The 15,492-nt window shown below is 42.1% G+C and overlaps 1 protein-coding gene across 2 annotated transcripts in view; it reads left to right on the top strand.

The window, feature by feature from the left end:
• DUSP10 (dual specificity phosphatase 10) overlaps nucleotides 1-15,492 on the top strand; it is a 39,843-nt gene that overhangs the window by 21,047 nt on the left and 3,304 nt on the right. For both annotated transcript variants that reach the window (XM_050948574.1, XM_050948573.1), the window contains exon 3: nucleotides 11,959-12,330. In XM_050948574.1, the coding sequence (XP_050804531.1) occupies nucleotides 11,959-12,330 (372 nt within the window). The remainder of the gene's footprint in view (nucleotides 1-11,958; nucleotides 12,331-15,492) is intronic.

Raw genomic sequence — 15,492 nt, 5'->3', positions numbered from 1 at the left:
AAGGAGTGACCTGTGTAAGTGAGACCAGAACTGCTCCCTCTTTCTTTAGCTGAAGAGAATTGCTCCATTGTCTTTTATCGCTTGCTCCCCACAGCACCGGATACTTATATTAATAGCAGTACCGCTTTTGGAGACTGACTTCCTGGGGCAGTGGTGTCCAAGCCATGACCTGAACTGTGACCCTCAAGGAAGTTTGTGGTAAAACAAAAAACTTATATTGATGGCATAATCCAAAGTGTGTTAACTCAGCCTTGTCAGTATGGGATAACTGTGGGAGACAGAGCTACCTACTGCTTCCCCTGAAGCCTCTGGAGCAGCATTGATGTAAGCCAGAATCACTTTCAGGAGCTGCTATCCCATCCTTGCTACAGCTGCTCAGCACCTCCCAGGGTGGCTGCCTGCTGTATTACTCAGGAGGGTGGAGAGAGTAGCTCCACTTGGTCCATCACCTGTTTACTTGCATGGCTGCGAGAGCCTCAGACACAGCAGGATAGGTGTTTGCTTGGCTTTTCTGGCACCTAGTGGAGCAACTAACAAAGGATGGTTGCCTTCCCAGCATCACTCCCTAGGACAGCCCAGGAGGAGAACCTGAGAACAACCAGTTACCTGTGTCTGATTCTCTGCCCCAGTGCTTTCCTTCACTGTTCTCAACATACTCCTTGCACAAGGGGCTGTGGTGGGGGAGCAAGGCAGAGAGGCTGACTGCTAGCTATGTGCCTGACGGAGGAATTGAGGGCAGTATCCACTCTCTTTGCACCACCTGGAGGGCTGTGAAGGGAGTGGAACAGGACCGAGAATAAGCCCCAAAGTATTGATTGTGGCCCCACTGTCAAGTGTTTGACCCTCTGACTGAAAAGGGTGCGTGTCCATGACAGTAGAGCATGATCCCACTGTGACTGAAACTGTGGTAAACAATATTGAACATGGTGGCCAGATCCTCAACTGAGATCAAGAATTGCCAAGTGCAGTTGGGGGGCGAGTAAATAATGCCACTGCCAGAAGCAGGAGTACTTAAGGATCACTAGGGTGTAAATAAACCCTCACTCCATCCCCCTTACCAGCAACAGAAATAGGGACTGCTCTCTAGCTGTATGCCACTGTAGAATCCCCTAGGCTGAGGCCATTGTCTAATGGTTGCTGATGCTGGTGTTGCATCTGCTTTTGTACCAGCAGCCCAGTGGAAAGGGGCTGCATTGCAGCTCAGGTGTTGCTAGCATGTTTGTAACCACTTCCCTGGCAGTGGTGTCAAACTCTAGCCTTGTGGGATGGATCTGGCCTGTCTGACTCTATCACGCAAGATATGGACACATCAGATTCTGTAGAATCCAAGGTTTCAATTAAAAAAAAAAAATTCCCTTCCAATTTCTGCCCCTGGGCCTGTAAAGAATACACTTGATTCATGTGCGGACGGTTATCTGCAGCAGTGTTTTTGTCTGTCTGCAAACAGTCTGGAAAAAAGGCTTGGAGAGGCCTAAACTCACCCAGCCTCCATTCATTTTACTGGAAGTTATTTAAATGTCAATATTTAACTACTTAATTGCTGAAGGGATTGGGAGGAAAGGTCCAGATTTGGGGGTTGGAGAGGCGAGGAAGAGAACTGAGAATTGTTACAGGGGAGGGAAATGCAGAAAGATGAATGGATGAGAGAGAGAAAAAGACTGGTCTACATGCAGGAAGAAATTGATTCTACTCCCTTGAGTAGATATCCTTAAATCGGTTTAAGTGGCTAAAATCAATTGAACTTATTTTGGTTTCTTACCCAATTAAGCTGAATCAATTTTAGCTGTTCTTAAACCAATGTTAAGGATGCCCACACAATGGAGATGAGCCAATTTAGTTAAATCAAAGCATTTCCTGCATGTGGACTATACCTAAGAGAAGGAAATCAAGATGAGAAGGAAGAGGAACAAAGGTCAGGGATAGCAGTGGTCATAAGATGAGCATTTTTTTTTTCATTGAGTGATGCTCTGTGACACAATAGAGCACTTGTCTAACTTTTAATTCCCTATTTAGTATTTGTTATTACATAGAGACATAGCATCCTTGATATGCAAATCTCAGTGGCACTGGGGCCAATCCTTTGTGAATCCAGTCCTAAACTTGTGTCCCAGACCATAATTAAAACCAGAATTCAGCCTTCCCCACAGAATGACTTTGATTCCCCAGGCATACAGATAATTATGAAAACAGTCCTAGAACTGGAGTACTTGTGGCACCTTAGAGACTAACAAATTTATTTTGAACATAAGCTTTCGTGGGCTATAGCCTACTTATTCAGATGCATAGAATGGAACATATAATAAGGAGATGTATATACATACGGAACATAAGGTGGAAGTAGCCATCTGAACTCCAAGAGGCTAATTAATTAAGATGAGCTATTACACTGCTCTACAGCCAAAATGCTTCTGAAATAAATGTAGTCCAACTTTACTAATTCTGGGTCACTGAGAACGAAAATGATGCTTAAAATTGTTGATTGGCTCTAGTTTTCAAGATATGCTATTGGGTCAGTATATACAACCCTTGACTTGGGAATGGCAGAGGATAAGTGAGTTATAAAGGGAAGGGATCTCAATCTAAACCAGAAATGACTAAAATACATCTTTGACTGGATCTATGAATAAATCTATGACTGGCTTTGGACAGTACTTGCTTTTTAGGCAAAACAATGAATGATGCAATCTGAAACTGGTATTGCATCATACATGATATGAATTGCATCATGTTATTCCTAGAAGTCATGGATGATGCAATCATAACGAAGCTTACATCACTCTGCGGAACAAATTGCCCTATATCAGCTCTAGAAATCATACAGTGTCGTGCTCTCATTTGTCAGTGTTTGATTTTGCAAAGGGACACATTTCTGTTTAGCCAAAGTGAGCGGAGATGCCTCATACTTGTTTGAACATGCAGATAACTTCTGCTATGTTTGTGGTGAAGTGACTTTTGCATCACAAAAGCACAGTATAACCACTATGGTTAAGAAAGCCTATCACCTTTATTTTGGCTGCAAAATTGGAGATCAGGACAAGAGGTGGGCCCCACACATATGCTGCAACACTTGTGCGACAAATCTTGGCCAGTGGTTGAACAGGAAAAGGAAATCTATGCCTTTTGCAGTGCCAATGATTTGGAGAGAGCCAACAGATCATACCACAATTGTTACTTCTACATGGTGCCTCCAGTTGGGAGAGGTGTATCAAAGAAGAAAAAGTGGACTGTGCATTATCGAAACATTCCATCAGCTATACGCCCAGTACCCCACAGAGAAGGACTGCCGATTCTTGATGCATCAGAATCATTCTCACTTGAGTTAGATGAGGATGAAACTTCTGGTCCTGAACCATCAATGTCACAGGACCCACATTTTCTCCCATCCTCCTCCTCTGAACCACACCTCATAACACAGTGAACTGAATGACCTTGTCAGGGATTTGGAACTACCCAAGAGTAAGGCAGAGCTGTTGGGCTCCAGACTACAGCAGTGGAATCTCCTGGCAGGTGATGTTAGGGTTTCCGTGTTCCGTGACCGTCAAAAGGATCTTGTCCCATCCTTCTTCATGGAAGGTGATCTTGTAGCCTGCAACAACATCGATGGTGTGATGGCAGCCCTCAACATCGTTCACGATCCAGATGAGTGGAGACTGTTCATTGATTCATCAAAGACAAGTCTTAAAGCTGTTTTGCTGCATAATGGCAATGTTTTGCCATCAATTCCAGTTGGTCATGCAGTCCATATGAAGGAAATCTATGACAACATGAAACAACTTTTGAGATGCATAAACTATGACCAACATCAGTGGCAGCTTTGTGGCGATTTGAAGGTTGTTGCTCTCTTGCTTGATCTGCAGACTGGATACACAAAGTACTGCTGTTTTCTCTGCGAATGGGATAGTCGTGCAAGAGATTCCCACTACATCAAGAAAGATTGGCCACTCCGACAGTCATTGGAGCCTGGGAGGAAAAGTGTTCAGCATCCACCACTTGTTGAATCAAGAAAGATTTTGTTACCACCCTTACACATCAAGCTGTGTCTGATGAAGAACTTTGTCAAGGCCATTGACAAAACACAAGCAGCTTTGAAGTACCTCTGTGGAAAATTTCCAAGGTTAAGTGAAGCTAAGATAAAGGAAAGTGTCTTTGTTGGTCCTCAGATTCGTGAACTTCTTCGAGATGATGCATTTGACCATGCACTGCGTGGCAAGGAAAAGACGACATGGAAAGCCTTCCAGTTAGTGGCAATAAATTTTTTCAGAAACAACAAGGCAGACAACTACAGGTTATTGGTGGAAAACCTCCTCAAGGCATACAAAAGCCTTGGTTGCAACATGTCACTAAAGATACATTTTTTGCACTCTCATCTAGATTTTTTTCCCACCGAACTGTGTAGCAGTGAGCGACGAGCCCGGCGAGCGATTTCACCAGGACTTTGCAACAATGGAGAAACGCTATCAGGGCAAATGGAGCCTATCAATGTTTGTAGACTATTGCTGGACAGTGACAAGAGACGCTTCATTTAATGAATACAAGAGACAAGCCAAGAAGCGCCGAGTAGACACTGAATAGGACTAAACTATGTACATAATAGTTTTTTGCCTTTTGTTTCATAATAAATTTTATTTATATAACACTTTTTTTTTTGCTGATTTTTAAAGTGTTACATAGACAGGACAGGTGAAATATTATCATGTAAAGCAACCATAAACACATGAAAAGACCTAGGTTTACAATTTATGATTAAAACTCTACTAGCTACACAATATACATAGACATTAAGATATTTAAGTTTTTACATTTTAACAGTAGCCAATCAGTTGTTTTAATTGTCATATTTGAATTCAGCACATAAAATGTGCTATGTATTTTGATCTCTGAAGCAGACGACTTCTCAAAAATTGTAGACCAGTGTTATCAGCAGGAGGGAGGGGAAAAAACATTTGTATACAGACTAACACGGCTGCTACTCTGAAACCAGTCCTAGAACTGCTGGAGATGACCTGGGAGCATGATTTTGCTAGTGTGGTTCTTGGGATGGAAGAAGGTAAAGACTTTTCCAATAGGTCTGGGACGTTGTTAATGCTTGTGTAGTTTTGGTTATAGTGTGGACAGACTAAAAATAAACTGCAATACATATCTCGGGGGGGTGGAGGGGAGTGTCAGATTGACTTTTCCTTGAATCATCCTGCACTTTGAATCAACTTGACATAAAATTATCTGTTCATTAATAATAACACAGAAGCATTTTAATGGTCATCTTAGTGGAAAAATACATGAAACTGTCATCAGCTGTTGCTTCTGGCTTTTCTGCACTAATGCAAATAAATGAGGTCACAGATTTAAAGGAGCAGACTGTACTTGCACAAATCTGAAGTGTCCTCTTAACGCTTTTTGTGCATGTTGCAATACAGCCACATTATTGCTGCTGGCATGCCCAAAATGTTACCTGCTGAACACTCTTATTTAATTTTAGATATTACAGAATTTGGAGTTATAGTCCAGATTTGGTGTGTGCGCTTAAGTGGGCTGCCTTTAATGATTTAAAAAAAAAAAGTCTTTAGTGAATTACTTTATTCTGCTCTCCTGTAATCTTTCATTTAGAGTGGAATTCTTAGGCTGGAGCAAATCTGGGAAAAGAAGATATAGACAGAATACGGTCTTAGCCAATATTTTCCTGTAGCCTTCGCTTTTATCTAATGAAGTTTTGTTGCCTCGTTATAATCTAGGGTAGCTTTGAAAGATATGTAAACGGTCTGTTTGTCACTAGAGGGTCACATGTTCTGTCTAAATATGGACATCACATCTACGGTCTGTGTAATGCGTTGCAAAACAGGAACATATTTTTGACACAACAGGAACATACAGTGCCTGTTAAAATTAGAACTTAAAGATATGCATCAACAGTAGGTCAGCAACAAATATCCTTTAGTTTTTCTGTAGAGAGTACAGGTGCTGCATGGTGGTAGCTGCATATGCTTTAAGATAGACTGTTTAGTGATTTTTCATAGAATAAAGTTACTCTTAATTCTTGATCTTGCAGATGATTTTGCCAATGAAGGTTTCATAGCTCCTGCTAAAAGCTGATTAGCATATCTCTGATATGAGACCATTTTGTGCATCTGCTGCATACAATATAATAATCACCCCAGGGTGATTACAGAATAGACCCAATGAATGTCTGTAACATAGTTATAACTCAAGCTAGTCTACTTTTTTTCTTGCTGTGGCTCAAGTCTCCATTGATCTATATGTACCTGTTTTTTCTGCCAACCATGTGATCCTCAATGGTTTCGATAAGTTGAAACTGGTATGCAGCTGTTCTCCAGAGATTACAACATCGCAACGAGAGCTTTGTTATGATTAGAATAAAGTAAGCTAGACACTTATGAACAGATCTTCCATATTCAGAACGGAACAAATTGTCATTGGTAGCTGGAGGGTATGAAGCTGAACAGAACAAGTCATACCACAAGTATTGACCTCTCAGGACATGGTCTGAGCTCTGGCTAGTAAATAGTGACAGTCTGACAAAGCAGGACAGTGGAACTTGTCATACAGTGAGGGGAGTATTTCAGATGTAGTCATAATGGCACAAATCTCTGGCTGCTTGCATCAGTGACTACAAGAATACTCTGGCTTCTGAATTATCTTGCTTTATAGATGACAGGCCAGCTTGCCTGTCGTTAAGAGTATTGCTTTCTTGATTCCAGTCTTCTGGAAAAACCAGGTATTTCTTTCATGATGTCCTGTGCACCCACAGAACCTAATGAGTTCAGTTTAGATTTGGATGTGCTCAGACCCTTGAAGATCTGCTCATTGACTACTTTAGGGTGAAAAGTGTACAAAGCAGCTTGTACAATCTCTGCATAAACGCTTGTGATGAAGCGGCTGCATCTGATTGTAACAGGGTGAGGTTATACTTTTCATCACAGGCAGGTAAGTGGATACAATCTGCAACATGGTGTTTGCAGCTCCATAATACTCAGCCTAGGAGGTCTACATTCTTATCAAAATGGGCCATAGTTGCTATTATAGCTGTATATGTGTTTTCTACCAGAATATTTCATTGGACGTCTCATGGAACAAGGTACTACTCAGTGTGAGTAAGGCTACCGTCTCTAGAGTTTCATAGTTATCTCTTCAATGATGCCTCAGAAATGGACTCCCATGCCAACAAACTCCCCCCACCCCCCTTTTCCTTCTTAGACTTGAGGATTGCTCATCTGGACTTGTGTATGTTGTATAATGCTGCTATTGGCTGTTTTTTAACTTCTTTTAATGTCCTGCTTACTTTTTGTATAACGATGCATTTCTTTTTGTGATTCTTGTCAACCTTCACGTCCCTCTTCAGGGCACTTCTAATTCTTGCACTATGACCTGGAAGGCTTTGGAAGTACAGTGTAACAGAACACATTAGTGTCACCCATAGATCCTCCTACAGCTAAAAAAACTGAGCCTTTGGAATGTCCCACCCTCCCACCATCTGGTTTTCCTGAGGGTCTTTCTCTGATAGGAGTGACATGATGAAGTCCTTGTCACCACAAAGTTTGGAACATCCACTCTAGACAGACCTGCTGTAGGTCAGTATTGACCTTTTCTTTTCTTGGTGTTGTGATGTTTTTTCACGCAGAGCATAGACTTTAAATTCTGGGATAAGAGCCATTCTCTGAAAGAATACTAATCCACTGAAAGCTCTAGTGGTTATACTTACACACACACACACACACACAGATGGGGACCTCATCTTGACTTTGGACATCAGGAAATTCATTTTTGATATATATTTTATTATTCCACCAAATGAGTGGAATAAATTGTACATGTTTAAATTACATGTAGTGCCGAACAACCCACTGGGATAAAGGCCCCATTGTGTTAAGTGTTGTAAAAAAACATACTAAGAGATTGTAAATTCATTTTATAGAAAAATCTATTGAGTTACCTTTACTTTTCTAGAAAAATCTATTGAGTTACCTTTACTTTTCTGAAGGGGAGCCTTCTCTTTAACGGCTTCTCCCTGAAATGCTTGTTAGGGTGCTTTTACTTTGTCTGATGTGAGAACTGCAAAGCTAATGTCTCTAGTAAAGAGAGCCTAACTAATCTCATAATATTTCCTCCTCCTCTTTCCACCCCCAATTCACCTCATTGCATGGTTCCTAAGTATTTGCATTATTGTCTACTGCCTCTTTGTTCCTGTCTCCAAGTGTGCATATTTTAAAAACTTCTGTTATTTTGCACACTGCATTCCATGCTGTGTATGCTTGGGGAACGTGCACTCTGAAAATTGCTTTGGATAGCTATTGTGCTTGGATAATTTTTTTTTTTTTTTTAAATGCAACCAAAACCAAGCCAGCCAAGAAGGAAATGTGCGCCTAATCAGCGGGTGGCTACTATCATTTTATTTTTGTTATGTTTCTCTTTCCTGGAAGAGAGAACAATCTTCACGGTTCTTGGATGCTATTGGTCTATCCAGCAGCCCTATCCCACTGCCTGGCAGTCTTGTTGGAATGTTTATTTGAGGGTTGCCCTGCAGGTTCTGCTCCTAGCCATCAGGTGCTGCTGTTGCAGAGGAATTTCACTCAGGTTGTCTCTCACTCTCTACTTCCACCTGCTAGTTTCAAACTGGCAAGGAGTGCTGAGGAGGAGGGGGTGGCTGCTGCAGTTGGGTGGCCTGGTGTCTCCCTCCACCAAGGGAGGCAAGGAGCCAAGAAGGAGGGAACAGAGACTGGGCGACAGGATGGGTGGGGTGGCAGGATGGAAAAAGGCAGAATAGGGGAGGCTGCTCTCGACTCTCCAGTCCTCTTTTTCTCAGACCTCACCCAGGTCTCACCTGCCTGCTCTGCCATTACCCTAACCTCCTCCACCCCCACAAACACCCCTGCTTCTAAGAGATGAAGAGGCTAGGCTCAGCCTACGGTTTCTTATTCCCACCCCACTTCCATTGCAATTAAGTGGTGGTTGGGGATAGGGAATGTCACATGCAAAGGTGTGGAGCGTCTGGCAGCATTGTTGAGAATGCATGTCCTTTGGGGCAGGGGCAGTGTTTGGACAGTGCCTAGTGCATTTTGGTTGCTACTGCAATGTAAAACAATATTTAGAATGTAATCACTCGTCCGTACTATGCAGAGGACCTGAGGAGACAGAATTCACAATTGGTTTTAGGCTACGTTAAAGACTGTGTCAGGGTGGAGTTACAGTTTGATGGAGGTGACATCTTGAGAGCTATCACAGGAGTATGGCCCTATCAAATTCATGGCCATGAAAAACACATCATGGACTGTGAAATTGGATCTTCTCTGTAAAATCTAGCTTATTTGTGAGGGAGGGAAGGGGCAGGGACAGGGGCAAGGCTGAGGGTGCACCAGTAGTGGGCTTCTATCGTGCACTTCTCTCAAGTTGCTAGTTCCAGCTGGCTGGGGAAGGATGGGACTTCCTCTTCCCCTGCACAGCTGCTCTTGTGCGGGGAGCTCAGACCCATCTCTGGGAACCTCCCTTGGCTGCAGGAAGCTCTGCAGTACAGAAGTGAGGGTGACAATCCTGTGACACCTCCACAACCCTCTCTTTGGGTCAGGAGCCCCACAATTTCAGTATTGTGAAATTTCAGAGGTAAACATCTGAAAACATGAAACTGACTACTTAAAAAAATCCTATGGCTGAAATTGACCAAAATGGAATGAATTTGATAGGGTCCTACTCATAAGACACTACCATCTTGAGCCAAAAAAAGCTGGTCTCTTGTGTGGACTGAGGATTTTGGATTTTATCAGTTGTAACAAAGGTCTTAAACAAAACCTTAGTGAGTTTGGATCCAGGTATTTGGATTCAAACACTTAACCTTCTTGCTTAACCCTCACTCCCAATCTCTTCTGAAATTAGACGTCATTTAGAGAATATTTCTGGTATCTGGTCCATCTTTACCTTTTTACTTTTAAAAATCCATGTTCCTTTATGAGAACAGCAAAAAATGTGTTTTTTGAGCCACAGCTCCTTACAGCGCTTTCTTTTTTCTTTCTTTCTTTCACAATTTAAACGAGGTTTGCATCTCTCTCTCCCCTCCTTCCCACCCTTTCCTTCATCCACCTCCCCTCTCAATCTCCTGAGCAGAGATCTTATTTTGCTTTGCACATATTTTTGTCCTGGAACTGTTAGAGAGAAGTGTTTAATACCACTGAAGATAATGTGTGATTTGGGGCAGGGTTTAAGGGTAGGAGACGTGTCTTACAGTTTGCTAACACTGTTGGGGGTCCTAAACGAAATAAGTAACTTATCAGCAAATGAAGAACAAAGCCTGTCAATGTGACAGCATGTTTAGGTTTCCATTTTTTTAAAAATCTTCCCCTAGCAGTGAATTACCAAAGTGTTTTAGGTGTATTAAGCAGACAAATACTTTCTGTTTTTAAGCATAATAAAATTAGCAATATGATGACTTAAGCATTTCTTTTGGTCAGTGCAGCTCTTTCTGGTAACCTTTTTTATCTTTCTCTCAATTTTTTTTCTTTTTTTGCTTAGATTTAATTAAGTGCATTTGAATCCAAACATTTTGATGGTTTCAAAATATTGGCTGCATGGTACTCCATATGGCCTCAGTAAACCATTAAATACATAATCTTACAAAGATATCCCTTCTGTAAACATATCTTTTCTTTGTCTCTCCCCACCCCACTCCCCCACCTCCAGTTAGGCAAAGGCGGTCCCAAGCCACCTGTTACCATTACATCATTGATTCCCAAGAACACCGTTGTAACAAAGGTCTTAAACAAAGTAGTTCTTCTAGTATTATTTGCACTCAAAGAGCTGATGTTATGCCAGCTGATGTCATTGTATGCCTTTGTGTAATTGCTATGGAAACCAGGCAGGTGGGGAGCCTGGAGTTGATGTCATTGTGGAATGAGGTGTAGAAAGAATTTTAAAACTATTCTGCTTTTCGTCTAATGTTTTGTGGTGCCACCCACTTGAAAACAAAATGGTGCTTTAAAATCCCACATTATAATAGGATACACAAGTGCAATCGAAACTGGTTTTCCCCCCAATCCCCTTCCTCACCCTTATTAATGTCCTAAAAATAATAGATGTTGCATATTTGCAGCTAGTCTAGGCAGAAAAAGTGGGGCTGCTGTTTGCCACATGTTAAGTGAGCTCCTCGACTGCGATAGTTTTATAAGGAATACACTCTCTTAAAAAATTAGAGGGGTAGCCATGTTAGTCTCGATCTGTAAAAAGCAACAGAGTTCTGTGGCACCTTAAAGACTAACAGATGTATTGGAGCAGAAGATTTCGTGGGTGAATACGTCTGACGAAGTGGGTATCTTTGTTACTCTTAAACAAAATGTCACTACTCTCTTACCTGGTATGAAATATTAATGGATTTTGTCCCCCTCTATTTGTTGGCATTTTGAAAATGAATGTGGTGCTGGGCTATCTCTGCTGAACAGATCAGTGAAGGTCTTGAACAGATGAAGTTAAGACCTTTTTTGTATATTACAGTTCAAATGTTTAACCCTCCCACCCTGCAATTTAAAGCAAAGTGATTAAAAAGTTGTACAGCTTTGTTCAGATAACTACTTTTTCTCACCCCACAAAATCAGAAGTTCCAGCCGTATGGTGTGCAACTGTATACTGATGTGTTGCATGGATACATGTTTGACTATTAACTTATTCCCTGGTATATCTTGCCTATACTAAAAAAATAAAATAAAATCGTATTTGGGATGTATTGCAGCAGCTGTTACCAATGGTACAGCTACCCTTGTGGTAGCAAAAATGTAAGTGCTAATATTGATGGGGAGATCAGGCACTTTTACCACTGTGTTCTGAAAATTTGCTTTGAGGAGGCAAACCCTCAGGCATAGTGTAGAGTTAAGAGAACTACTCACATATGTACATTTCTTCACGTGAGCTGTATTTTCCTCAGAAATCTCTGCCCTCACACTCTCTCTCTCTTTTGCTCTCTCTCAGGTGGACTCAGCAGTTTTAAACAGAACCATGAAAACCTCTGTGATAACTCCCTCCAACTTCAGGAGTGCCCAGAAGGCGGAGGAGGTGCATCTGCAGTGCCGGCCACATTACCTCAGTCCATTCCCACCACTCCAGACATAGAGAATGCTGATCTGACCCCCATCTTGCCATTCCTCTTCCTTGGAAATGAGCATGATGCTCAGGACTTGGAGAAGATGCAGAGGATGAACATCGGATACGTAATCAACGTGACCACCCACCTCCCCCTCTACCATTACGAGAAAGGCTTGTTCAACTACAAGCGGCTCCCTGCCACTGACAGCAACAAGCAGAATCTCAGGCAGTACTTTGAAGAGGCTTTTGAATTCATTGGTAACTATCTTTGCCTGGCAATTACTCTTGTTATTTATAATCCTTGATACCTGTTTGAAAAAGCTTGAATGAACTTTGTGCTACACTGACAGCTCAGAAAGCTTAAGACTGGATCTGTTGTGAGAAATGCAGAACCCATTGACTTCAGAATTGTGGCACCCCTTATTAAAGTCAGACTTCAAGTCCTATTTCTCCATACACAGTGGCAAAATTGCCAAACCCCAAGTGTTCAAAATTAATGAGCTGTGCCTCCAAAACTCATGAGACTTCTTAAAAATAAAGTATTTGCCTTCTGGTTTCTGGGTCTTTAGCATGATCACATTTTCCAGCTTTTCTCAATAACCAAGAGGGCTAAAAACTTACCTCCTTTTAAAAATCTGAGAGTCTTTTCAAATCATGTAACTCCAGGAGCAGAGGCATTAAGCATATCAAGAGTTGTGATGATACAGTCTTAAGAGGTGGCAACATTGCAGTGCTGGCATAAGCTTTCCAAATACACTGTCATGCCAACCTGACTCAGTGCTGACCTGGAGGGTAGACAGAGCAGTTCCATTTTCTCTCTACTTAGTGCCCTGCCCCCTCCACTTAATTACTGAAAATACTACACTTTGTTTTGGAGCCCTACCATGGTAAGTTTGTTAGTTTGAGGCCCATACGCAGTAGGAATGAATGATACTTCTTAGCAGTTAATTACTTTAACCTAACCATATGTACAATCTTGAAGTCATATGTTCAAAGTAATTAAGGTTCTTCTTCTATTATTGCTGCCTAAACCTTGAAAAATTAATACTCTTATGCAGTCTTATTCAAAGCATGCTTGCTAGGTGCACTCATTTAAGATGAACAGCCCATATTTTTTGTGCTAAAGGCAAATATTTACCACTTCTCTGGTCTGTCCCTTTAAAAATCTTGCTCATGGTCTCTTGCGTCTGTGATAAAATGTCTTTTTCCTTTCCCATTTTCCCTTAAAGTCACTGTCCTCAACCTTCATATCTTGGTAGACTTGCTCAGAGTGCTTTACCAATGTTCATTCGGCTTCACAACATTCTTGTAGGCTGTGGGTAGGGGTTATAGAGCTCAGGTGCCCCTTTCAGAAACAGTACGTCTGCACACGCTGCTGTGAGTGTGCTGCTTAGCTCAGGTAGACAGAGACTTGCTTGCTCTGCTTGAGTCAGCATGCTAAAAGTAACAGTGTAGCTATCTGCTTGAGTACGTCAGGGCAGGTTTTTACTCCCGGCAGATAGCCCAGGTTACCTCGGGCTACACTACTACTGTGCTAGCTCGAGTAGAGCTAGGTCATGTCCATCTAATAGAGCTGAGAAGCATGCACCCTAAGGCAAGTGAATGTACCCAAAGGCCCACCCATTTTTGCAGTCAGGATACAGGCTCAATCCCTTCCAGACTGATACTCTTCCAGTCCTTTCTCACAATTCCTTCACATGTGCCCAGGACAGACATGTTCACCTGCAATTCACTAGTAAAGAATCCTAGAATGACTCTGCTCACTGCAGCACAAAGAACCATGGGATATGCCTCCAGAAGCTGAGGTGTGACACGGGAGGGAGTGTAGCACCAGTGAGCATACAGTGACTGCGGTAGGGCTTTTCAGTGTGGATGCTTGCACCCAGGCTAGGCTAATCCACATGTCCGTCACCTGGGCTCAATATGCAGTGAATGAAGACCTATCTTTTAGAAGCATGCAGCAGCATTGTGTTCTAGTTGATGTTCCCAGTCCCACAGTTGGATCTGCTAGCTCCATCCTCCTGTGCTTGCGAGTTTCAGAAGGGCTGAATATTCATAGCTTCTATTGACTTGAATTGTAGTTGGGTGCTCAGCACCTCTGACATCCAGGTCCCTGTTGGCTCCATTAGGACTGTGCCAGGGTTGGACTATTGGATCCGATTGCAGGAGTGGGATCTAATGCAGGAAACTAAGGGTTTGTCTACACGGTCCTGCAGTGTGGACTATGGGCATGTGTGTTGCGTTTAACAGCCTGCGTAGGCCCTGCTTGTGCAAACTAAAAGGTGCCTAGTTTGAGTCAATGTACTGTTTGAAACAAGACTGTGTTAACACAAACTAGGTACCTTTTAGTTCTCACTAGCAGGGCCTATACGGGACCATTACAACGCAACACTGTAGTGCATGCTGCAACTCATACTCTGAAGTGTCTGCTGCAGGGCCATGTACACAAGCCCTTCAAATAGCTCATTCTACTGAAACTACCTAATGTTGCTTTCCTTCGTGGCAGTACTAAGGGTAGTCTCAGCTTGGAGAGTGTCTTAGACTCTGCCTAGTCCAGCTGTAATTTTTTTTTTTTAATTTGATTGTGTCAATTCACCAGAGTCTCATAGAACTGGAAGGGACCTTGAAAGGTCGTCTAGTCCAGTTGCCTGCACTCAAGGCCGGACTAAGTATTATCTAGACCATCCCTGACAGGTGTTGTCTAACCTGCTCTTAAAAATTTCCAATGATGGAGATTCCACAGCCTCTCTAGGCAACTTATACCAGTGCTTAACCACCCTGACAGCTAGGAAGTTTTTCCTAATATCCAATCTAAACCACCCTTGCTGCAATTTGAGCCCATTGCTTCTTGTCCTATCCTCAGAGGTTAAAGTATTGGTTGCATCATTGTGACTATTAATATAAATAAGTAGACAGAAGGTAATTATAACTCTGCTGGAATTCAGCTGGGAGACGCTAAGGTTAACATCTTGGCTCTTATTAAAAGTTTCATGAGATCTCTCACTAGAAGTGCTCAGGATGCTGTTCTACCACATTTCGCTGGTTCATTTGCCAAATGCTTCCTACAGTTGCTCTCTTACACTCAGCTCTACCAGGGGTAGCAGTACTATAGAGATTGAGGATATTGAAGTGTAGCTGTCTCCTTGTGTACTTGCCTGCAGAACAGTAATCTGTAATTGGTCATATGTAAGCAATTACGCTCTTATATGCTCTAGTTTGTACTAAATTATCTTAACTAAACCTGTATTACAGCAGGAGTGGAAAAGCTAAAATGGCCTCTCTGGAGAAGGTGAACACAAGGAAGGAAGGAAGTCTTGTTTGATATTGTTGAGTAAAAAAAAAAGAAGCTGGGTCATGAAATCAGGCAGACCCTAAATTTCTAATTCATGAGAACAGGAAGATGCAGTCAAGCCTGGCTTA

Source organism: Gopherus flavomarginatus, chromosome 4, assembly GCF_025201925.1.
Source record: "Gopherus flavomarginatus isolate rGopFla2 chromosome 4, rGopFla2.mat.asm, whole genome shotgun sequence".
Lineage (NCBI taxonomy): Eukaryota > Metazoa > Chordata > Testudines > Testudinidae > Gopherus > Gopherus flavomarginatus.
This window is presented reverse-complemented; position numbering and strand designations above follow the sequence as displayed.